Source organism: Psittacula echo (genome assembly GCF_963264785.1).
Source record: "Psittacula echo genome assembly, chromosome: Z".
NCBI classification, from domain to species: Eukaryota; Metazoa; Chordata; class Aves; order Psittaciformes; family Psittacidae; genus Psittacula; species Psittacula echo.
The window spans coordinates 10,292,017-10,313,919 of record NC_137742.1 but is presented as its reverse complement, the minus strand read 5'-3'; the positions used below and the strand labels follow the sequence as shown (position 1 = coordinate 10,313,919).

Here is a 21,903-nt window from a genome sequence, read left to right as displayed (position 1 = left end):
AGCAGGGTAGCGCAGCTGGAGAGCAGGAACCCCAAGTAGCAGTCCAGGTTGGAGGTGACCTACTGGAGGGCGGTTTTGCGGAGAAGGACCTGGCAGTGTTGGTTGCTGATCGGTTGACTGCGAGCTGCAGCGTGCGCTTGAGCCCGGAGGGCCAGCAGTACCCTGGGGTGCCTTGTGAGGAGTGTGTCCAGGAGGTGGAGGGTGGCGATCCTCCAGCTGTACTGAACCGTGGTGAGGCCACAGCTGGAGAGCTGTGTCGAGTTCTGGCCTCCTGAGAGAAGACAGACAAGGAGCGCCCGGAGAGGATCCATGGAAGGGCGTGAAGGATGCTGAGGCGTCTGGAGCACTGCCTTCTGAGGAGACACTGTGGGAGCTGGTCCTGTTTAGTCTAGAGAAGAGAAGACTGAGAGCGGATCTCATGAATGCATTTAAACATGTGCAAGGTGGGTGCCAGGAGGGTGGTGCCAAACTCTTTTCAGTGGTGGATAGTTGTGGGGTCTCCCTGTCCGGGGCCATGCCAAAGCCGCCTGGAGGCATCGGTGTGTAACCTGCTTTAGGTGGGCGTGCCTTGTCAGGGGATTGGACTGGGTGATCTGCAGAGATCCCTTCCCACCGTACTGATTCCGGGATTCTGTGGGTTCTGCAAGCTTTTGGAGCAGGGAAAGGCATGTGTGGTGCTGGTGGTGGTGTGAGGGCATTGTCGGGGTGGGAAGCCACGGTGATGTCGGGCAGTGTTGTGTTGTTGCTTGCGGTGCTTGGGGTGCTGGAAGATGCAGGATGATGTGGCGTTGCCAGGTGCCATCAGTGCAGGAGGCAGGGCCATGGATGGTGGATGGCCATGGCTGGGCCCTTGTGCGTGTTGCCCTGCAAGAGTTGGTGGTGCAGAGCGGTTGTCAAGCAGCGCAGCGAGAGAGTCGTTGTGACAGACGGGTGAGGAGGCCGGAGTAGCCGGACGTGGCCTAATCCAAGGGCTCTGTGCCGTGCCTGTGCTTCCTAGAGGCACGGCATGGCTTGGGCTGGGTTGGGAGTGACTTGGACGGTTTTCTGTGTTCCAGCCGCCCAGCACTGAGCAGAGCCACCTTCCACCAGACGAGGTGTCTCTGAGCCATGAGCAGCCCGAGCTGGAATGTTTCCAGGGATGGGGCATCTCCCATTTCTCTGAGCAAGCTGTTGGAGTTTCTTAGCACCGTCATGGTAAATAGTCTCATCCTTGTAGCTCGCCTGAATGTCGGCTCTTGTTAGCGTCAAAGCCTTGCTCCTTGTGCGATGGCGACAGGCCCGAGTGGAAGGCCTGTCCCCACGGTTCTTGGAAGCCCCTTAAAGGCCGCTGGACCTTCTCTCTGGAGTCTTCTCTTGTGCACCCGCCCAACTGTCTGGGCCTTTCCTGCTCAGAGATGTGTTCCAAGCCCGTGGTGGTGTTTGTGCTCCTGCCCCGGGAGCGGCAGCAGGGTTCCGTGCCTTGCGTGTAGTGAGCAGACCAGAGGCGGTGATCGTCTTTGGGTCTGAAGTGGGCTGGGTGGTGGAAAACATTGAGGATGCAAATGTGGGGGAATTGCTCGTGCAGAGGCTGGCTGAACTGTGTCAGAGGCTTTGCAAAGAGGTGTTGGGAAGTGCCTCTTTGGAGAGGTGGCAAGTGCAAGTGCGGGCATGGGGTGTGCCGATCCCTGTTTGGAGCAGGGCTTGGAGGGGGTGTTGGGGAGAAGTGGCTTCCCCGCGGCCGACGGAGAGGTTGGTGCGCTTGTGAGAAGAGAGGCGGCGGGAGCGTTTTGTCAAGAGGTCTTTATTTGGTGTGAATAAATAGGTGAATAAATAGGTGGCAGCGTGTGCCAATAAATAGAGCAGTTGTGTCGGGGAGCAGCGGCCGCAGGAGGCGCGGGGCCGGGGCGGCTCTGTCCGCGGCTGTTGCGGAGGATGCTGGAGGCCCGAGGTGGGTGTGTGCGGGCGCTGCCCCCGTGGTGCTGGTGTCGGGGCGGTGCGGGAGCGTGGGGTCACTGGGCTAATTGGGCACGGTGCGGGTGAGGTTGTGCAGGTGCTGGAAGCAGAGGCGAGCTTCGAGGCGGACGTGGTCCCAGGCGCAGGCGCTGTGGTTGTGGGTGCGCAGGAAGTCCTGGATGTGTCGGAAGTATTTGTTGATGGTGAGCAGCGGGTTGCGGGGCCCTTGTTCCGGGAAGAGCGTGGCGTTGTCCGGCAGGCAGTGGTGGAGGCGCTGGATGCGGTGCTGGAGGCTGTTGAGGAGCTGGTGCCGTGGCTCGCTGTGCCAGTGCTGGGGGGTGCTGGGGCTGCTGAGGGTGTGGAAGAGGTGCTGGAGGATGCGGAGGGCGGCGGCGGCGGCTTGCTGGGGGTGGCTGATGTGCAGGAGGGTGTCGGGGAAGAGGGGCGCCTGCTGGTGGTGGCAGGGCGGTGTGGGGCTGGGAGCCATGGCCTGGAGGAGCTGGAGGCTGCGCCAGGGGAAGGTGGCATCGCGGGCAGTGCGGTGGTGGCAGGCGAGGCCGGTGGCGAGAGCCGTGAGGAGGAGCAGGAGCGCCGGGGCGCCGCGGCCCAAGCGGGGCTGTGGGGTTGCGGGCGCAGGCATGGTGGGGCTGCGTGTGGTGCCTGTGGGGCGCTGGGCAGGAGCGTGCTCCGTCTTGGTGGTGGTGCGGGTGTGCGCTGTGCTGGGGGTTCTGCCGGGTGGCAGCTTTATGTGGTGCCACCGCGGCTTCCCCTTCCTCGCTTTCCGCTTGCGGCCAGTTGCCGGTTGTGGTTTCCAGTTTGGGCTGGGGTCTGTGCCGCTGCTGGGGAAGAGCCTTTTCTGGGGTGGCTGTGGGCGGGGAAGTCCTTGGCCGTGCTTTGTGGTTGTGTTTTGGTTGGTGCCGGTTATGGCAGGGGTTTTGGTGTATTGGTTTGTGGAGATGGGAAAGCTCGGGAGCAGGCACATGTGGGGCGCCTGTGCTGCTGGTGAGTTTTCCTTGTGCTTTCTGCTTTTGGTCTGCGGCTCTGTCTCTTTCCAGTTGTGGTGTGCTGGATTTCCCTTCCTGCCCAAGTCCCTTTTCCTTCTTTTGGGCTGTAGTAGTGGTTGTGGGGTTTGACTTTCGGTGTATGCTTTTGTGCGACTACGTCCTTGTATTCAGCGATGACATCGCTGCTTATTCTCTCTTTGGGTTCTTCGTGACACTTCTCTGTTTCTCTCTAAGTGTTTGGTTGTCTCACTGTTGGCGCATCATGTCTACGTGTTGTTTAATGGTTTTTTTTCGGTGACCTGGTTTTCTCTGGAGGTCGTAAGTGCATTCTTGTGTTGAGGGTAAGACCTCTCAGAGGAGGCTGCTGAAGTCCCTGTGTGCTTAAAGGCTCTCTCTGAGGAATGGGGAGGCTCCAACTGCTCCTGGGTGACCCGTGCGACTGTGTCGCCACGCTCATGGTGAAGAATTTCTTCCTAATATCTAATATAAATATAGTCTGTGTCAGTTTAAAGGCGTTCTTCTTTGTCCCGTCCCACCAGGCCCTTGTAAAACAGCCATCCCCGTCTTTCCTGTAGGAGGCTTTGGGCAGTGGAAGCTCCTGTAAGGTCTTGCCGCAGCCTTCTGTTGTTCAGGCTAAACAAGCCCGGCTCTCTGAGGCTGTCTCTAGAGCAAAGGTGCAGCAGGCCTCACAGCATCTCCGTGGCCTCTTCTGGACTGCCTGACGCCGTTCCGCATCCTCTTGTGCTGTTGTTCCCAGAGGTGGTCGCAGGACTGCAGGTGGAGTCTCAGGAGAGAGGAGTAGACGGGGAGAATCCCCTCCCTCCCCCTGCTCGTCACGCTCCTTGTGATGCACCCAGGATACGCTGGCTTCCGGGGCTGTGAGCGCACACTGCCAGGTCATGCAGCTTCTCCTGAAGCAAGACACCCAGGTCTTGTCCTCGGGGCTGCTGTTAATCCGTTCTCCGTTCGGGCCGGAGCTGTGTTTGGGATTGCCGTGACCCGTGTGCAGGACGTTGCACTTGGCCTTGTTGAACCTCACGAGGTTGGCGGTGGCCGATTTTCAAGCCTGTTCAGGCCCCTCTGCGTGACCTCCCTTCCCTGCAGCATGTCGACTGCAGCCCGCAGCTTGGTGTTGTTGCCAAACCGGCTTGAGGCACACTCGATCCCACTGTCGGTGCCAGCGACAAAGATGTTGAACAGCGCCGGTGCCAACACCAACGTGCCTGAAGAGTTGTCGTGTCCCGTGAGCAAGTTTGCTGCTGCTAGGAAGCTGGGGGCAGTGTCTGATACACCTGCAGTTGTGGTGCCATTCAGCAGGGCCTTGACAGGCTGGAGATTTGGGCAGGCAGCAACCTAGTGAGGTTCAAGGGGGCAAGAGCAGGGTAGCGCAGCTGGAGAGCAGGAACCCCAAGTAGCAGTCCAGGTTGGAGGTGACCTACTGGAGGGCGGTTTTGCTGAGAAGGACCTGGCAGTGTTGGTTGCTGATCGGTTGACTGCGAGCTGCAGCGTGCGCTTGAGCCCGGAGGGCCAGCAGTACCCTGGGGGTGCCTTGTGAGGAGTGTGTCCAGGAGGTGGAGGGTGGCGATCCTCCAGCTGTACTGAACCGTGGTGAGGCCACAGCTGGAGAGCTGTGTCGAGTTCTGGCCTCCTGAGAGAAGACAGACAAGGAGCGCCCGGAGAGGATCCATGGAAGGGCGTGAAGGATGCTGAGGCGTCTGGAGCACTGCCTTCTGAGGAGACACTGTGGGAGCTGGTCCTGTTTAGTCTAGAGAAGAGAAGACTGAGAGCGGATCTCATGAATGCATTTAAACATGTGCAAGGTGGGTGCCAGGAGGGTGGTGCCAAACTCTTTTCAGTGGTGGATAGTTGTGGGGTCTCCCTGTCCGGGGCCATGCCAAAGCCGCCTGGAGGCATCGGTGTGTAACCTGCTTTAGGTGGGCGTGCCTTGTCAGGGGATTGGACTGGGTGATCTGCAGAGATCCCTTCCCACCGTACTGATTCCGGGATTCTGTGGGTTCTGCAAGCTTTTGGAGCAGGGAAAGGCATGTGTGGTGCTGGTGGTGGTGTGAGGGCATTGTCGGGGTGGGAAGCCACGGTGATGTCGGGCAGTGTTGTGTTGTTGCTTGCGGTGCTTGGGGTGCTGGAAGATGCAGGATGATGTGGCGTTGCCAGGTGCCATCAGTGCAGGAGGCAGGGCCATGGATGGTGGATGGCCATGGCTGGGCCCTTGTGCGTGTTGCCCTGCAAGAGTTGGTGGTGCAGAGCGGTTGTCAAGCAGCGCAGCGAGAGAGTCGTTGTGACAGACGGGTGAGGAGGCCGGAGTAGCCGGACGTGGCCTAATCCAAGGGCTCTGTGCCGTGCCTGTGCTTCCTAGAGGCACGGCATGGCTTGGGCTGGGTTGGGAGTGACTTGGACGGTTTTCTGTGTTCCAGCCGCCCAGCACTGAGCAGAGCCACCTTCCACCAGACGAGGTGTCTCTGAGCCATGAGCAGCCCGAGCTGGAATGTTTCCAGGGATGGGGCATCTCCCATTTCTCTGAGCAAGCTGTTGGAGTTTCTTAGCACCGTCATGGTAAATAGTCTCATCCTTGTAGCTCGCCTGAATGTCGGCTCTTGTTAGCGTCAAAGCCTTGCTCCTTGTGCGATGGCGACAGGCCCGAGTGGAAGGCCTGTCCCCACGGTTCTTGGAAGCCCCTTAAAGGCCGCTGGACCTTCTCTCTGGAGTCTTCTCTTGTGCACCCGCCCAACTGTCTGGGCCTTTCCTGCTCAGAGATGTGTTCCAAGCCCGTGGTGGTGTTTGTGCTCCTGCCCCGGGAGCGGCAGCAGGGTTCCGTGCCTTGCGTGTAGTGAGCAGACCAGAGGCGGTGATCGTCTTTGGGTCTGAAGTGGGCTGGGTGGTGGAAAACATTGAGGATGCAAATGTGGGGGAATTGCTCGTGCAGAGGCTGGCTGAACTGTGTCAGAGGCTTTGCAAAGAGGTGTTGGGAAGTGCCTCTTTGGAGAGGTGGCAAGTACAAGTGCGGGCATGGGGTGTGCCGATCCCTGTTTGGAGCAGGGCTTGGAGGGGGTGTTGGGGAGAAGTGGCTTCCCCGCGGCCGACGGAGAGGTTGGTGCGCTTGTGAGAAGAGAGGCGGCGGGAGCGTTTTGTCAAGAGGTCTTTATTTGGTGTGAATAAATAGGTGAATAAATAGGTGGCAGCGTGTGCCAATAAATAGAGCAGTTGTGTCGGGGAGCAGCGGCCGCAGGAGGCGCGGGGCCGGGGCGGCTCTGTCCGCGGCTGTTGCGGAGGATGCTGGAGGCCCGAGGTGGGTGTGTGCGGGCGCTGCCCCCGTGGTGCTGGTGTCGGGGCGGTGCGGGAGCGTGGGGTCACTGGGCTAATTGGGCACGGTGCGGGTGAGGTTGTGCAGGTGCTGGAAGCAGAGGCGAGCTTCGAGGCGGACGTGGTCCCAGGCGCAGGCGCTGTGGTTGTGGGTGCGCAGGAAGTCCTGGATGTGTCGGAAGTATTTGTTGATGGTGAGCAGCGGGTTGCGGGGCCCTTGTTCCGGGAAGAGCGTGGCGTTGTCCGGCAGGCAGTGGTGGAGGCGCTGGATGCGGTGCTGGAGGCTGTTGAGGAGCTGGTGCCGTGGCTCGCTGTGCCAGTGCTGGGGGGTGCTGGGGCTGCTGAGGGTGTGGAAGAGGTGCTGGAGGATGCGGAGGGCGGCGGCGGCGGCTTGCTGGGGGTGGCTGATGTGCAGGAGGGTGTCGGGGAAGAGGGGCGCCTGCTGGTGGTGGCAGGGCGGTGTGGGGCTGGGAGCCATGGCCTGGAGGAGCTGGAGGCTGCGCCAGGGGAAGGTGGCATCGCGGGCAGTGCGGTGGTGGCAGGCGAGGCCGGTGGCGAGAGCCGTGAGGAGGAGCAGGAGCGCCGGGGCGCCGCGGCCCAAGCGGGGCTGTGGGGTTGCGGGCGCAGGCATGGTGGGGCTGCGTGTGGTGCCTGTGGGGCGCTGGGCAGGAGCGTGCTCCGTCTTGGTGGTGGTGCGGGTGTGCGCTGTGCTGGGGGTTCTGCCGGGTGGCAGCTTTATGTGGTGCCACCGCGGCTTCCCCTTCCTCGCTTTCCGCTTGCGGCCAGTTGCCGGTTGTGGTTTCCAGTTTGGGCTGGGGTCCGTGCCGCTGCTGGGGAAGAGCCTTTTCTGGGGTGGCTGTGGGCGGGGAAGTCCTTGGCCGTGCTTTGTGGTTGTGTTTTGGTTGGTGCCGGTTATGGCAGGGGTTTTGGTGTATTGGTTTGTGGAGATGGGAAAGCTCGGGAGCAGGCACATGTGGGGCGCCTGTGCTGCTGGTGAGTTTTCCTTGTGCTTTCTGCCTTTTCTCTGTGTCTCTTTCTCTTTCCAGTTGTGGTGTGCTGGATTTTCCTTCCTGCCCACCTTCCTTTTCTTTCTGTTGGGCTGTAGTAGTGGTTGTGGCGTTCTGCTTTTGGTATTGTTTTTTGTGTGATTACATCATTGTATGAGTATGATGGCATCATTGGTTATTCTCTTTTTGGGTAAGTTGTGCCATTTCTTTGTTTCTCTCTGTTTTTTGTTTTTATCACTGTTTGTGCATCATTTCTATCTTCTGTTAAATGTTTTTTTTCAGTGATCTCTTTTTCTCTGGAAGTCCTAAGTGCCTTCTTGTGCTGAGGATAGGTATCAGAGGTGGTTGCTGGCCTTGTGAGCTGACAGGCCTTTTGTGCTCAAAGGCCCTTGTTGAGGGATGGGGCTGCTACGAGTGCTCTGGGTAACCTGTGACATTGTCTCACCACCTTCGTGGTGAAGAATTTCTTGAGGTGGAAAAGAGGAGAATCCAACTGGGAGAAAAAACAAGAGCATTGTCACTGTATGCAGAGGTAGAACGACGAAGGCCAAGGTGCACTTGGAACTGAGCCTTGCAAAAGACATAAGGACAACAAGAGGAGCTTCTTCGTGTATATCAGCAGGGAAAGCAAGATAAGTATAATGTCGGGCCGATGGTGAATCAATGGGTGTCCTGGTTCCAGAAGACACAGGAAAGGTTGAATTACTGAATGCCTTCTTTTCCTCAGTCTTCATCCCTACGGACGGCCCTCAGGAGTCCGTGACCTTGGAGGTTAGAGATGAAGGCCAGAGAAAGTAAGATTTAGCCGCCTGGTTGTAGAGAGTTAGGTTAGTGACAGACGGGACAGACGCAACACCCATAAACCCATGGGCCCTGATGAGATGCAGCCTAAGGTGCCGAGGGAGCTGGCAGATGTTGTTGTTCTGCTGCCTTCATCATCCTTGGGTAAACATGGAGAATGGGAGAGGTGTCCGAGGAGTGAAGGAAGGCCAATGTCACTCCATCATCAGAAAGGGAAAAGAAGAGGACCAAGGAAACCATCAGCCAGTCATTCTCATCTCCGTCCCTGGAAAGGTGATGGAATAGGACATTCTGGTGGTCAGACCCAAGCACGTTAAAGAAGTTCCTGAGGAGTAGTCAGCGTGGATTCACCAAGGATAAATCTTGCTTAGACAAACTAAAAGGCTTTTCCAATGACATGGCATGATGGGTTGACGGGGGGAGAGCAGAGCATGTTATGAGAATTTACTTCCACAAGCCTTTTGACAATGTCTCCAATAAAACCCTCATAGGTGAATTTAGGAAGTGTGGATTAAATGAATGGACAGTGAGATGGGCTGAGGACTGTGTGGATGGCAGAGCTGAGAGCATTGTGATCAACAGAGTAGAACGCAGTTGGAGGACTGCAGTCAGTGGTGTTTCTCAGGGACCAATACTGGATCTGGTCTAATTCAACTTTTTAATGAGTGCTATGGGTGAAGGGCTAGAGAGACAGCTCAGCAAGTTTGTGGCTGATAGGAAGCTGGTGGCAGTGGCTGATGCATCTGAAAGGCTGTGCTGGCATTCAGTAGTATCTGCATAGGCTGCAGAACTGGGCAGACAGAAACGTACAGGTTTCACAGGACAAGTGAAAGGCACTGCATCTTGAGGTTCACCAGAGACCAAGCAGAGGTTGGTGCGCTTGTGAGAGGAGAGGCGGCGGGAGCGTTTTGTCAAGAGGTCTTTATTTGGTGTGAATAAATAGGTGAATAAATAGGTGGCAGCGTGTGCCAATAAATAGAGCAGTTGTGTCGGGGAGCAGCGGCCGCAGGAGGCGCGGGGCCGGGGCGGCTCTGTCCGCGGCTGTTGCGGAGGATGCTGGAGGCCCGAGGTGGGTGTGTGCGGGCGCTGCCCCCGTGGTGCTGGTGTCGGGGCGGTGCGGGAGCGTGGGGTTGCTGGGCTAATTGGGCACGGTGCGGGTGAGGTTGTGCAGGTGCTGGAAGCAGAGGCGAGCTTCGAGGCGGACGTGGTCCCAGGCGCAGGCGCTGTGGTTGTGGGTGCGCAGGAAGTCCTGGATGTGTCGGAAGTATTTGTTGATGGTGAGCAGCGGGTTGCGGGGCCCTTGTTCCGGGAAGAGCGTGGCGTTGTCCGGCAGGCAGTGGTGGAGGCGCTGGATGCGGTGCTGGAGGCTGTTGAGGAGCTGGTGCCGTGGCTCGCTGTGCCAGTGCTGGGGGGTGCTGGGGCTGCTGAGGGTGTGGAAGAGGTGCTGGAGGATGCGGAGGGCGGCGGCGGCGGCTTGCTGGGGGTGGCTGATGTGCAGGAGGGTGTCGGGGAAGAGGGGCGCCTGCTGGTGGTGGCAGGGCGGTGTGGGGCTGGGAGCCATGGCCTGGAGGAGCTGGAGGCTGCGCCAGGGGAAGGTGGCATCGCGGGCAGTGCGGTGGTGGCAGGCGAGGCCGGTGGCGAGAGCCGTGAGGAGGAGCAGGAGCGCCGGGGCGCCGCGGCCCAAGCGGGGCTGTGGGGTTGCGGGCGCAGGCATGGTGGGGCTGCGTGTGGTGCCTGTGGGGCGCTGGGCAGGAGCGTGCTCCGTCTTGGTGGTGGTGCGGGTGTGCGCTGTGCTGGGGGTTCTGCCGGGTGGCAGCTTTATGTGGTGCCACCGCGGCTTCCCCTTCCTCGCTTTCCGCTTGCGGCCAGTTGCCGGTTGTGGTTTCCAGTTTGGGCTGGGGTCTGTGCCGCTGCTGGGGAAGAGCCTTTTCTGGGGTGGCTGTGGGTGGGGAAGTCCTTGGCCGTGCTTTGTGGTTGTGTTTTGGTTGGTGCCGGTTATGGCAGGGGTTTTGGTGTATTGGTTTGTGGAGATGGGAAAGCTCGGGGGCAGGCACATGTGGGGCGCCTGTGCTGCTGGTGAGTTTGTTGTGGTTTCTGCTTTTGGTCTGCGGCTCTGTCTCTTTCCAGTTGTGGTGTGCTGGATTTCCCTTCCTGCCCAAGTCCCTTTTCCTTCTTTTGGGCTGTAGTAGTGGTTGTGGGGTTTGACTTTCGGTGTATGCTTTTGTGCGACTACGTCCTTGTATTCAGCGATGACATCGCTGCTTATTCTCTCTTTGGGTTCTTCGTGACACTTCTCTGTTTCTCTCTAAGTGTTTGGTTGTCTCACTGTTGGCGCATCATGTCTACGTGTTGTTTAATGGTTTTTTTTCGGTGATCTGGTTTTCTCTGGAGGTCGTAAGTGCATTCTTGTGTTGAGGGTAAGACCTCTCAGAGGAGGCTGCTGAAGGCCCTGTGTGCTTAAAGGCTCTCTCTGAGGAATGGGGCGGCTCCAACTGCTCCTGGGTGACCCGTGCGACTGTGTCGCCACGCTCATGGTGAAGAATTTCTTCCTAATATCTAATATAAATATAGTCTGTGTCAGTTTAAAGGCGTTCTTCTTTGTCCCGTCCCACCAGGCCCTTGTAAAACAGCCATCCCCGTCTTTCCTGTAGGAGGCTTTGGGCAGTGGAAGCTCCTGTAAGGTCTTGCCGCAGCCTTCTGTTGTTCAGGCTAAACAAGCCCGGCTCTCTGAGGCTGTCTCTAGAGCAAAGGTGCAGCAGGCCTCACAGCATCTCCGTGGCCTCTTCTGGACTGCCTGACGCCGTTCCGCATCCTCTTGTGCTGTTGTTCCCAGAGGTGGTCGCAGGACTGCAGGTGGAGTCTCAGGAGAGAGGAGTAGACGGGGAGAATCCCCTCCCTCCCCCTGCTCGTCACGCTCCTTGTGATGCACCCAGGATACGCTGGCTTCCGGGGCTGTGAGCGCACACTGCCAGGTCATGCAGCTTCTCCTGAAGCAAGACACCCAGGTCTTGTCCTCGGGGCTGCTGTTAATCCGTTCTCCGTTCGGGCCGGAGCTGTGTTTGGGATTGCCGTGACCCGTGTGCAGGACGTTGCACTTGGCCTTGTTGAACCTCACGAGGTTGGCGGTGGCCGATTTTCAAGCCTGTTCAGGCCCCTCTGCGTGACCTCCCTTCCCTGCAGCATGTCGACTGCAGCCCGCAGCTTGGTGTTGTTGCCAAACCGGCTTGAGGCACACTCGATCCCACTGTCGGTGCCAGCGACAAAGATGTTGAACAGCGCCGGTGCCAACACCAACGTGCCTGAAGAGTTGTCGTGTCCCGTGAGCAAGTTTGCTGCTGCTAGGAAGCTGGGGGCAGTGTCTGATACACCTGCAGTTGTGGTGCCATTCAGCAGGGCCTTGACAGGCTGGAGATTTGGGCAGGCAGCAACCTAGTGAGGTTCAAGGGGGCAAGAGCAGGGTAGCGCAGCTGGAGAGCAGGAACCCCAAGTAGCAGTCCAGGTTGGAGGTGACCTACTGGAGGGCGGTTTTGCTGAGAAGGACCTGGCAGTGTTGGTTGCTGATCGGTTGACTGCGAGCTGCAGCGTGCGCTTGAGCCCGGAGGGCCAGCAGTACCCTGGGGTGCCTTGTGAGGAGTGTGTCCAGGAGGTGGAGGGTGGCGATCCTCCAGCTGTACTGAACCGTGGTGAGGCCACAGCTGGAGAGCTGTGTCGAGTTCTGGCCTCCTGAGAGAAGACAGACAAGGAGCGCCCGGAGAGGATCCATGGAAGGGCGTGAAGGATGCTGAGGCGTCTGGAGCACTGCCTTCTGAGGAGACACTGTGGGAGCTGGTCCTGTTTAGTCTAGAGAAGAGAAGACTGAGAGCGGATCTCATGAATGCATTTAAACATGTGCAAGGTGGGTGCCAGGAGGGTGGTGCCAAACTCTTTTCAGTGGTGGATAGTTGTGGGGTCTCCCTGTCCGGGGCCATGCCAAAGCCGCCTGGAGGCATCGGTGTGTAACCTGCTTTAGGTGGGCGTGCCTTGTCAGGGCATTGGACTGGGTGATCTGCAGAGATCCCTTCCCACCGTACTGATTCCGGGATTCTGTGGGTTCTGCAAGCTTTTGGAGCAGGGAAAGGCATGTGTGGTGCTGGTGGTGGTGTGAGGGCATTGTCGGGGTGGGAAGCCACGGTGATGTCGGGCAGTGTTGTGTTGTTGCTTGCGGTGCTTGGGGTGCTGGAAGATGCAGGATGATGTGGCGTTGCCAGGTGCCATCAGTGCAGGAGGCAGGGCCATGGATGGTGGATGGCCATGGCTGGGCCCTTGTGCGTGTTGCCCTGCAAGAGTTGGTGGTGCAGAGAGGTTGTCAAGCAGCGCAGCGAGAGAGTCGTTGTGACAGACGGGTGAGGAGGCCGGAGTAGCCGGACGTGGCCTAATCCAAGGGCTCTGTGCCGTGCCTGTGCTTCCTAGAGGCACGGCATGGCTTGGGCTGGGTTGGGAGTGACTTGGACGGTTTTCTGTGTTCCAGCCGCCCAGCACTGAGCAGAGCCACCTTCCACCAGACGAGGTGTCTCTGAGCCATGAGCAGCCCGAGCTGGAATGTTTCCAGGGATGGGGCATCTCCCATTTCTCTGAGCAAGCTGTTGGAGTTTCTTAGCACCGTCATGGTAAATAGTCTCATCCTTGTAGCTCGCCTGAATGTCGGCTCTTGTTAGCGTCAAAGCCTTGCTCCTTGTGCGATGGCGACAGGCCCGAGTGGAAGGCCTGTCCCCACGGTTCTTGGAAGCCCCTTAAAGGCCGCTGGACCTTCTCTCTGGAGTCTTCTCTTGTGCACCCGCCCAACTGTCTGGGCCTTTCCTGCTCAGAGATGTGTTCCAAGCCCGTGGTGGTGTTTGTGCTCCTGCCCCGGGAGCGGCAGCAGGGTTCCGTGCCTTGCGTGTAGTGAGCAGACCAGAGGCGGTGATCGTCTTTGGGTCTGAAGTGGGCTGGGTGGTGGAAAACATTGAGGATGCAAATGTGGGGGAATTGCTCGTGCAGAGGCTGGCTGAACTGTGTCAGAGGCTTTGCAAAGAGGTGTTGGGAAGTGCCTCTTTGGAGAGGTGGCAAGTGCAAGTGCGGGCATGGGGTGTGCCGATCCCTGTTTGGAGCAGGGCTTGGAGGGGGTGTTGGGGAGAAGTGGGGACAGTGTCTGATACACCTGCAGTTGTGTTGCCATTCAGCAGGGCCTTGACAGGCTGGAGATTTGGGCAGGAGCAACCTAGTGAGGTTCAAGGGGGCAAGAGCAGGGTAGTGCATCTGGAGAGCAGTAACCCCAAGTACCAGTACACATTAGTAATGTATAAGGCTGTAGTAGTTGTTCTGGGGTTTAATTTTTGGTACATTTGTCATCTTTTTTGTGTGATTTCTTTTTTTCTTTTTTTTTTTTGGTTTGGTTTTTTGTTACTTTTTAGATGATGTGCTTCTGTGCATTTATATTATCTCCCTTTGTTGAGATGTGCTATGTGGAAATGTTTCACAGGCTATCACTTGAGTGTTCTATCTGTATTGATGAAGCTTCTATGATTCGTTTGCTTCCTTTTCCCTATTTGAATCTCATTGTTTCTGGGGACTGTAAATCTTTTCTAAACAGTTGTTTTTTGAAAAATTGTGAAGATGCAGCCAGGAATATATTCATTTGTTTTCTGGTTTTGCCTGTTGAGGAATTTGTTTTGAGTGCTGTGTCATTGTGTGGTGTGGATCTACATGCTCTCTTCATACAAGTTTTTCCCCCTAAATTTCTAGGTTTTCTTGGTAATTTGCATGTGTATTATGTTATCTCTGATACTACTGCAACTTCTCAGTTTCTGTTTTTGTTTTTATCTCTGTCGTTGCATCATGTCTTCCTGTTGGTTTAATTTTTTTCTAGTGGTGTATTTTTCTCTGGAGGGTCCTTTGTTTGTTGTTGTGCTGAGGATAGGTCTTATCAGAGGAGGTTACTGTTTGGCTTTTCCAGTCATGCTTTTGCGTACATCCCCAGGAATGGCCATCTTACAACCTCCCTGATCTCTTTTCTGATGGTCATAGAATCACAGAATGTTTTGGTTTGAGAGGGACCTTAAAGCTCATCAGTTTCAACCCCTGCCAAGGGACACCTTCCACTATAGACCAATTCCCTCCAAGCCCCGGCCAACCTGGCCTTGAACACCGCCAGGCATGGAGCAGCCACAACTTCCTTGGGCTACCTGTGCCAGGGTCCCACCACTTTCATAGGGAAGAATTTCGTCCTGATGTCTAATCTCAATCTCCCCTCTGTCAGTTTAAAGCCATTCCCCTTCATCCCTACAAGCCGTAGTAAAAATCCCATCTCCGCATTTCTTGTAGCACCTTTAGGCACTGAAGCTGCTCTAAGTTCTCCCTGAAGCCTTCTCATTCCCAAGCTGAACCAGCCCAGCTCTCTCAGCCTGTCTCCAGAGCAGAGGTGCTCCAGCTCTCAGAGAATTTCCATGGCCTCCTGTGGACTTGCTCAAGCAGGTCCGTGTCCCTCTTGTGTCATTGCCCCAGACTCGGATGCAAGACAGCAGGGGGTTGTCACGAGAGCAGAGCAAAGGGGCATGACCTGCTGGTCATGTTCCTTTTGATGCAGCCCAGCATATAGGGTTGGTTACTGGGCTGCAAGCACACACTCCCCATGTTGAGCATGTTGATCATATTGTAGTTCTCATCAACCAACACCCCCAAGTCCTTCTCCTTAGAGCTGCTCTTAATCTATTCTCTGCTCAGCTTGTATTTATGCTTTTGTGTGGGGGTTGTAGTGCTGCTATGCTGTTCCTTGTCCAAATGTCACAGGCTTTGGTGGGTCCCCTCCATGCCTTTTTCACATGCATCTTGTCTATGCTACTCTGCTTGGTGTACCTAACAGTACTTAGGCATTGCTGTGGAGTGGTTTGTGATAGGGTTGTTGTTGGGAAGGGACTATTATGTCTTAGTAGGGGGAAAGGGTTGGGAAGGAAGAGAGTAGGTGGTGGGAGAGGAGGTGCACACAGTGCAGGCATCATATTCTCTGGGCAAGCATGTGCTCCCAGAGTCTGGCATCAGCAGGAGATGCCTATGGGCTTGAAGGACCATGGTGGGTCACCAAGAGTAGGTTGCTGTTTGGAGCCCTTGGCCAGGGCAGGAGGTATTGGTGGGCTGGGCTGCAGGAGGGAGACTCATCCCTGCCTGCCTGGAGATTCCGTGTCTTTGCCTATCAGGTACATGCATGATGACCCCCTCTTTTTCCTTCTTTTTTGTTTTTACAAAAAGTCTTTATTTGCAAGAAGGACATAAATAAATAAATAAATAAATAAATAACCAACCCACGGCCAGCTAAATAAATACATAAATAAGAGTTCTTTCGTCGTCGCAAGAGTCTCGCATTGTCCATGGGGACCTCCCCCTCCATCAGGGGAGGTCACAGCCTGGGTAGGCTGGATATCTCCATAGGTAATAAATATCACCCCTCTCCCATCCCTGTGTCCATAGGCTGCCCATAGGTGTGCAGCACAGCAATCCCCTCCTGCCTTCCCAGCAGTATAAGCAGTGCGGCTGTCCCACAGCCCAGCTTTAGCCTCAATGTGGTCATGCCCATTCCCTGTCAGTGCAGGATCCTGCCTGGAAGAGCTCGGGCAACCGAGACCAGTCCCAGCTCAGGCTGCAGTTGCCTCCACTCCATCTATGGCCACCGATATTGGCTGAGGACAGGCATTTGGTGCTGGGGTTGGCAGAGCGTGGGAGCAAATCAGCTCTTCATTCGCCGGAAGAGTGTGTCCAAGTGTTGGAACAAGGCGTGAGCTTCAAGGCGAACGTGGTCCCAGGCGCAGGCGCTGTAGTTGTGGGCACGGAGGTAGCCCTTGATGCTATGGATGTATTTGTTGATCTTGAGCAGCAGGTTGTGGGGTCCTCGGCGTTGGAGGGGTCTGACATTGTCTGGCAGGCAGTGCTCCAGGTGGTGGATGCAATGATCGAGGCTGTTGAGGAGCTGGTGCCGTGGCTCGCTGTGCCAGTGCTGGGGGGTGCTGGGGCTGCTGAGGGTGTGGAAGAGGTGCTGGAGGATGCGGAGGGCGGCGGCGGCGGCTTGCTGGGGGTGGCTGATGTGCAGGAGGGTGTCGGGGAAGAGGGGCGCCTGCTGGTGGTGGCAGGGCGGTGTGGGGCTGGGAGCCATGGCCTGGAGGAGCTGGAGGCTGCGCCAGGGGAAGGTGGCATCGCGGGCAGTGCGGTGGTGGCAGGCGAGGCCGGTGGCGAGAGCCGTGAGGAGGAGGAGGAGCAGGAGCGCCGGGGCGCCGCGGCCCAAGCGGGGCTGTGGGGTTGCGGGCGCAGGCATGGTGGGGCTGCGTGTGGTGCCTGTGGGGCGCTGGGCAGGAGCGTGCTCCGTCTTGGTGGTGGTGCAAGTGGTCACTGTGCTGGGGATGCTGCTGGGTGGCAGCTTTATATATGGCACCACTTTCCATTCATCATCACCATCCTCTAGACAGGATTTCCCTAGTTCCATTTTCGGTTTTGCTTTCTGTTTAGTTTTTCCTTAGGCTTTTTTTTTGTGCTTGTCAAAGTCTGAGCAGGGGGTTGCCCTGCTCTAAGGAAGGGAAGGAGGAGCTGGTTCTTTCCCGTGGATGCTGTTGGGGTGCAAAGGGGTCCCAAGCTGCTGTGCTGTTATGGTTCAGCAGGGGATATGAAAACGTGGGTTTTGGGATGCCTTTCGGGATTTCCTTTTTGTTTGTTTTGTTCATTGCCTTTCTTTGTTTTTATTTTCAAGTCTCTCGGCCTATCCATATCGATTTCTTTTATTTCATGTTCTTTTTCTATTTGTATGTATGAGTTAATATATATTTTCCTTTTTTATGGGAAAAATTATTAGTGTGTCAGTCTACTTTCTCTATTTCTTTTTTTTTTCCCCTTTTTTTTCCTTTTCCTTTCTGTATCACATCTACAGCCTTGCTGTGGAAGAGTTTCTCCTCTCTGCAAATATCTCACTGAATATTTCTGGAGTCATGTGTCAGTTTCATTTTCTACATTTCCCAGTCTATTTCTCTTCAGCATGTTAATATTTACAAACAAATGCATAAATGTCATTTTTCAGCTATTCATGCAGTGATTGTGATTTCTAGATTTTGGGGGGGATTATTACATTTCGAATTTGCTGTAGAAATTAGTCAACATTAGATGTTGCAGGAGCAGGTGGGAATATTTGTCAGGTGGTTTTCCCCCACCTGAGGGACAGTGGAAATAATTGCAATCCTTAGACCCTGTTCTCATGTGGATTTGGTTGTATTTTGTCCAGTTTGTATAGGGGAAAAATGCTAGTGTGTCTTTTCCAGTTCATATCATAGAATCATAGAATGGTTTGGGTTGGAAAGTTCCCAAAGATCATCTAGTTCCATCCCTCTGGCACGGCCAGGGCGGCCTCACACTAGACCCTGTTGTCCAAGGCTCTGTGCAACCTGGCCTTGAACACTGCCAGGAATGGGGCATTTACCACTTCATTGGGCAACCTGTGCCAGTGCCTCACCACCCTCACAGTAAAGGACTTCTTCCTTATATCTAACCTGAACTTTGCCTGTTTAAGTTTAAACCCGTCACCCCTTGTCTATAGCTACAGTCCCTGATGAAGAGTCCCTCTCCACTGAATCCTGCTCAGATGTATTCTCAGATACATTCTGTTTTTGTTGGCTTTTTCCTTAGAATGAAATGAGAGTGGTGCTCTAAGACTTCTAACATTAATTTGGTTGTACTTTATTAAATGGTTCTTGCCAAAGTTCATTGGGTGGAATTACCTGGCAATGAAAGGATGATGAAATATGGCACTGTTTAAAGTTACAGAAAGCACCTGCAATACTTAATCTTTGTTGGAATGTTTCATGTTCAGTAATTTAGGATAAGGTGTAGGAAATGGAAGTGATGCACAGAAATACAGAAAGTTGGAAGGTGCTGTTAACTGTGAGAAAGCATTTGAGGTGCCAGGGAATTTGCAGAGGCAGGTATGAAGGAAGAGGATATTTTTTCTTGGGTTGGGGCAATCCCAAGCACAAATACAAGGTGAGCGGAGAATGGATTGAGAGCAGCCTGAGGAGAAGGACTTCTCTCTTTTTCTCCCAAATTGAGACAAAATGCCATTTTATTTTTGCTGACGTGTGCTGTGATCTCGGAGTGCAGACTTTCTAGGGTGAGGACTGTCTTACTTTCCTGTAGAAGACCTAGAAGAATGATCTAAGGCAGTGATCTGCACCTTTTTTGATTGCACACCCCATCAGTTTGAAATTTGTGAGCACTCATCCCCAATATATTTTTATTTCTAAATTATATACATATGATACTGTGCTAATCTGAGTGTTACAAAGCATACACAAAAATAAAAATTAAAAAAGGATTTAAGATTAAACAAGGACTAGTCTTTTATTTTACTTTATTTTTTATTTTATTTTTTTTAATTCTATATTTTATTTTATTTTATTTTGTTTTGTTTTATTTTATTTTATTTTATTTACAAATGATACCAAAAGCAGTTTCTTCATGCACCTCAATGGATTGTCTTGCACATCCCACTCTGGAGAGTACTGATCTGAGTTCTTGTTGTGGTTTAAACCCAGCCGGTAACTCAAAACCATGCAGCCGCTCACTCACTGCCACCCTTCCTCCCCCTGCTCCCAGAGGCATGGGGAGGAGAATCGAAAGAATGTAACTCCCACGGGTTGAGATAAGAACAGTCCAGTAACTAAGGTATAACACAAATCACTGCTGCTGCCACCAATAATAATAATGATAAGAGAAATAACAAGGGAAGAGAATACAACTGCTCACCACCCACCAACCGATACCCAGCCCAACCTGAGCAGCGGTCTAGCCCTTCCGGGTAACTGCCACTGGTTTCTATACTGGGCATGACGTGCTGTGGTATGGAATACCTCTTTGGCTAGTTTGGGTCAGGTGTCCTGTCTCTGCTTCCTCCCGGCTTCCCCTTCCCCCTGGCAGAGCATGAGACTCAGAAAGTCCTTGGTCAGAGTAAACATTACTGAGCAGCAACTAAAAACATCAGTGTTATCAGTGTTCTTCCCAGGCCGAAAGTCAAAGACACAGCACTGAACCAGCTACTAAGAAGGAGAAAAGTGACTGCTGCTGCTGAACCCAGGACAGTTCTCCTGAACTGTAGTTTAAATAAATTTCCCAGTCATGTGATAGTAACTCTTTTTACTATTTTCCTCTTTCTTTTTTTTTTTTTTTTTTTTTTGGCTTTTTTTTAAATGTTTGAGCTGTTTTCCTAGCTGATGTTTCTACTTTTAGAAAATAGGGCTTGGCACAAGGGTCAAACCTCTAGGCTACATCCACATTGTGATTATGGTCATGGCCTGACCCCAGGTCTTTGACTCCCAATGGTCTGTTGTTCTTCCAGGCACTGGAAGAGTCTTCTCATTGGAATATGACAGCTCAGAGCTGAGAGTTGGGAGGGGAAAGTGTGTAGTCATTGTCTTTAGTTTACTGTTAAGAGATGAAGTATTTGTTACACAATACTAAAAACCTCATAAAGTAAGTTTATTTTGAAGTTGAGGATGCAGGTTAATCTAAAGTTCTGCTGTAAGCGATAAGGTCACCTTCTGCCCAAACCTCTTTCCTGACAAATTTTCTTATGCTTATAATGCAGGGTTCATAAGAGCTGTCCATCTTTGTTATGGTTTCAACTATTAATAAACGATATTGTTTCTTTCAAAGGATTACTACGGAATTACATTCCCTGCTCCAGCAACCTTAACAGGCAGAGATGGGAACCTTGCTAACAATCCATACTCAGGTGAGTGCTGCTTAAAAGTGAGGATGGTTAGTGAGATCTGGTTTCTAGATGCAGGTCATCCTGCCATAGCTGGAAGAGCAATTGGTTTTGCCTATTTTAAGCAATTAAACCCATCAGTCCAAACTAGACAAACAGAAGCGAGCATCTCCCTCTCAACCCTGACGCTGATGTATCTTCATGGGTTTGGTCAGTAATTCATATGTGACTTCTGGGAATAAGCTGGATAGCCTTTGAGAACAAGCGCAGAATTGTTATGAGTGTAAATGCTGTGTCATCTGGTGCCCTTCCTGAGCACATACAGGTGCTTGAAAGATATTCCATAGCTTAATCGTTCTTCTCAAAATTCAACTGGCTTGCTTTCCTTTTTTTTGGCACTGAAATAGACTCCCCATAGCAGCACCCCATACTTCGTTATTGCTGGTTTAGCACTGTTACGTTCCCATATAGCAGGATGTCCCTCACCCTCTCCAACTCTAAGGGATTTCATTCACAAAAGCATGTGATTTAAGAAGCCCTTACTCATTACTTCTCTTGCTCCTCAGTTACTGGTGTGCAGAGATGACATTAATGCCATCCAGGATTTTCATCCAATGGTTTTCATCCACTGCGACCAGATTACAACTTATAACTGTAGTTACACATAGTACAATTCCTATATTGACGGTGTTAAGTGTTGTCGTACTTCTTGATAACCAACAAAAGGAGTACTGGCTGAGAATGAGATAATGTGATTGACGTATGTGGCCTCCCTAAAAACCTCCCTAAAAGAGACGTGAGCATGCTGTTCTGTAGGCTGCCAGAAAATGCAAGTTGTTCAAGAGTTTTCTGCTTCGTAATCGCTTCTCTCAGGAGGCTGCTTTTGGGTTTTTAACCGAATTTCCCTTCCTACTTCTTCAATAAGGTGGCCCACGATGCAAGCCTTGCTTTCCTGGCCTTCAACTACAGTCTCCAGAACTTTGGTGGTGTGAGGAACCAGACATCTTAACTAGTCATGCTTGACAAATAAACAGACATTGACAAAAATATACCCATCACTGCCTGTAAATTCTAACTTGCTTTCAGCCCATGAAGCTTAGCTAATCAATTTAACCTCCAGGAAAGTCACACTTTAACCCAACAACCATTTGCCTTTTGGCTATTTACCATACTTCTGCTTTTAGCATGTTTTATTGCAATGATCTGATAGTAGTGAATCTGCTCAGACCATGTGAGATAGGTAAGTATTGGTTATCTCCACTTTATCAGTGGATTAGCCACAGCAGAGAGTTCAGTGCCACAAACAGGCAATGTCCTTGTGGCCGTCAGAAGCTGAGACCAGGAGAGTGCTTCCCCTGAACAGAATCCCCTGAACTGAAAGCAGGCTTTCAAGTGTAGGATGTGCTCTATTCTGTAGTGGTTTACTTGTATTCAGAGGATTTGAGCATTGTGAGTCCTCCACTTTCAGAGTAGCTTGGATAGCTTTTCTGATCAATTCCTTCTTTTGCAGGTGACGTAACGAAATTTGGCCGTGGGGATTCTGCCTCCCCTGCTCCAGCGACCACGCTTGCCCAGCCACAGCAGAACCAGACACAGACTCACCACACGACTCAGCAGCCCTTCCTCAACCCGACCCTGCCCCCAGGGTACAGCTACACTGGGTTACCTTACTATGCTGGTGTGCCCGGTGTACCCAGTGCATTCCAGTATGGGCCAACCATGTTTGTAAGTGTGACAGCCTGAGCTGTAACCCTCGTTTTGTGCCTCTCTGGTTTTGCTCTCTCCAACCCAAACTGTCTACATCTTGGAATCGTTGAATAGTTTGTGTGGGAAGGGACCTTTGAAGATCATTTAGTCCAACTGCCCAGCAATGAGTGGGGACATCTTCACTAGATCAGGTTACTCAAAGCCCTGTATCTCCTGGCCTTGAACACTGCCAGGGATGGGGCAGCCACAGCTTCGCTGGGCAACCTGTGCCAGTGCCTCACCACCCTTGTCATAAAAAATACCTTCCTTATGTCCAATTTAAACTTACTTTTTTTCAGTTTAAAACCATTGCCCTTTGTCCTGTCAGTAGAGGGCCTGGTAGAAA

General features: G+C 53.4%; 4 protein-coding genes and 1 pseudogene across 6 annotated transcripts in view; 1 reads left to right on the top strand and 4 right to left on the bottom strand.

The window, feature by feature from the left end:
- UBAP2 (ubiquitin associated protein 2) overlaps positions 1-21,903 on the top strand; it is a 145,559-nt gene that overhangs the window by 118,362 nt on the left and 5,294 nt on the right. For both annotated transcript variants that reach the window (XM_080636803.1, XM_080636804.1), the window contains exons 21-22: positions 19,757-19,835; positions 21,322-21,536. In XM_080636803.1, coding sequence (XP_080492929.1) covers positions 19,757-19,835; positions 21,322-21,536 — 294 coding nt within the window. The remainder of the gene's footprint in view (positions 1-19,756; positions 19,836-21,321; positions 21,537-21,903) is intronic.
- On the bottom strand, positions 1,997-2,572 carry LOC308231647 (interferon-like; the record flags this gene model as incomplete). Its single annotated transcript, XM_080637313.1, has 1 exon — positions 1,997-2,572. One exon carries the CDS (start codon positions 2,570-2,572, stop codon positions 1,997-1,999), a length of 576 nt encoding a protein of 191 aa, XP_080493439.1.
- Positions 6,310-6,885, bottom strand: LOC308231646 (interferon-like; the record flags this gene model as incomplete). The annotated part of the gene is made up of 1 exon (XM_080637312.1): positions 6,310-6,885. One exon carries the CDS (start codon positions 6,883-6,885, stop codon positions 6,310-6,312), a length of 576 nt encoding a protein of 191 aa, XP_080493438.1.
- LOC308231645 (interferon-like) lies at positions 9,201-9,776 on the bottom strand (the record flags this gene model as incomplete). The annotated part of the gene is made up of 1 exon (XM_080637311.1): positions 9,201-9,776. The coding sequence occupies one exon, from the start codon at positions 9,774-9,776 to the stop codon at positions 9,201-9,203; it is 576 nt and encodes a 191-aa protein (XP_080493437.1).
- On the bottom strand, positions 15,798-16,379 carry LOC308231644 (interferon pseudogene; annotated as a pseudogene). The gene has a single exon. The product of its transcript is annotated as an interferon pseudogene (transcript).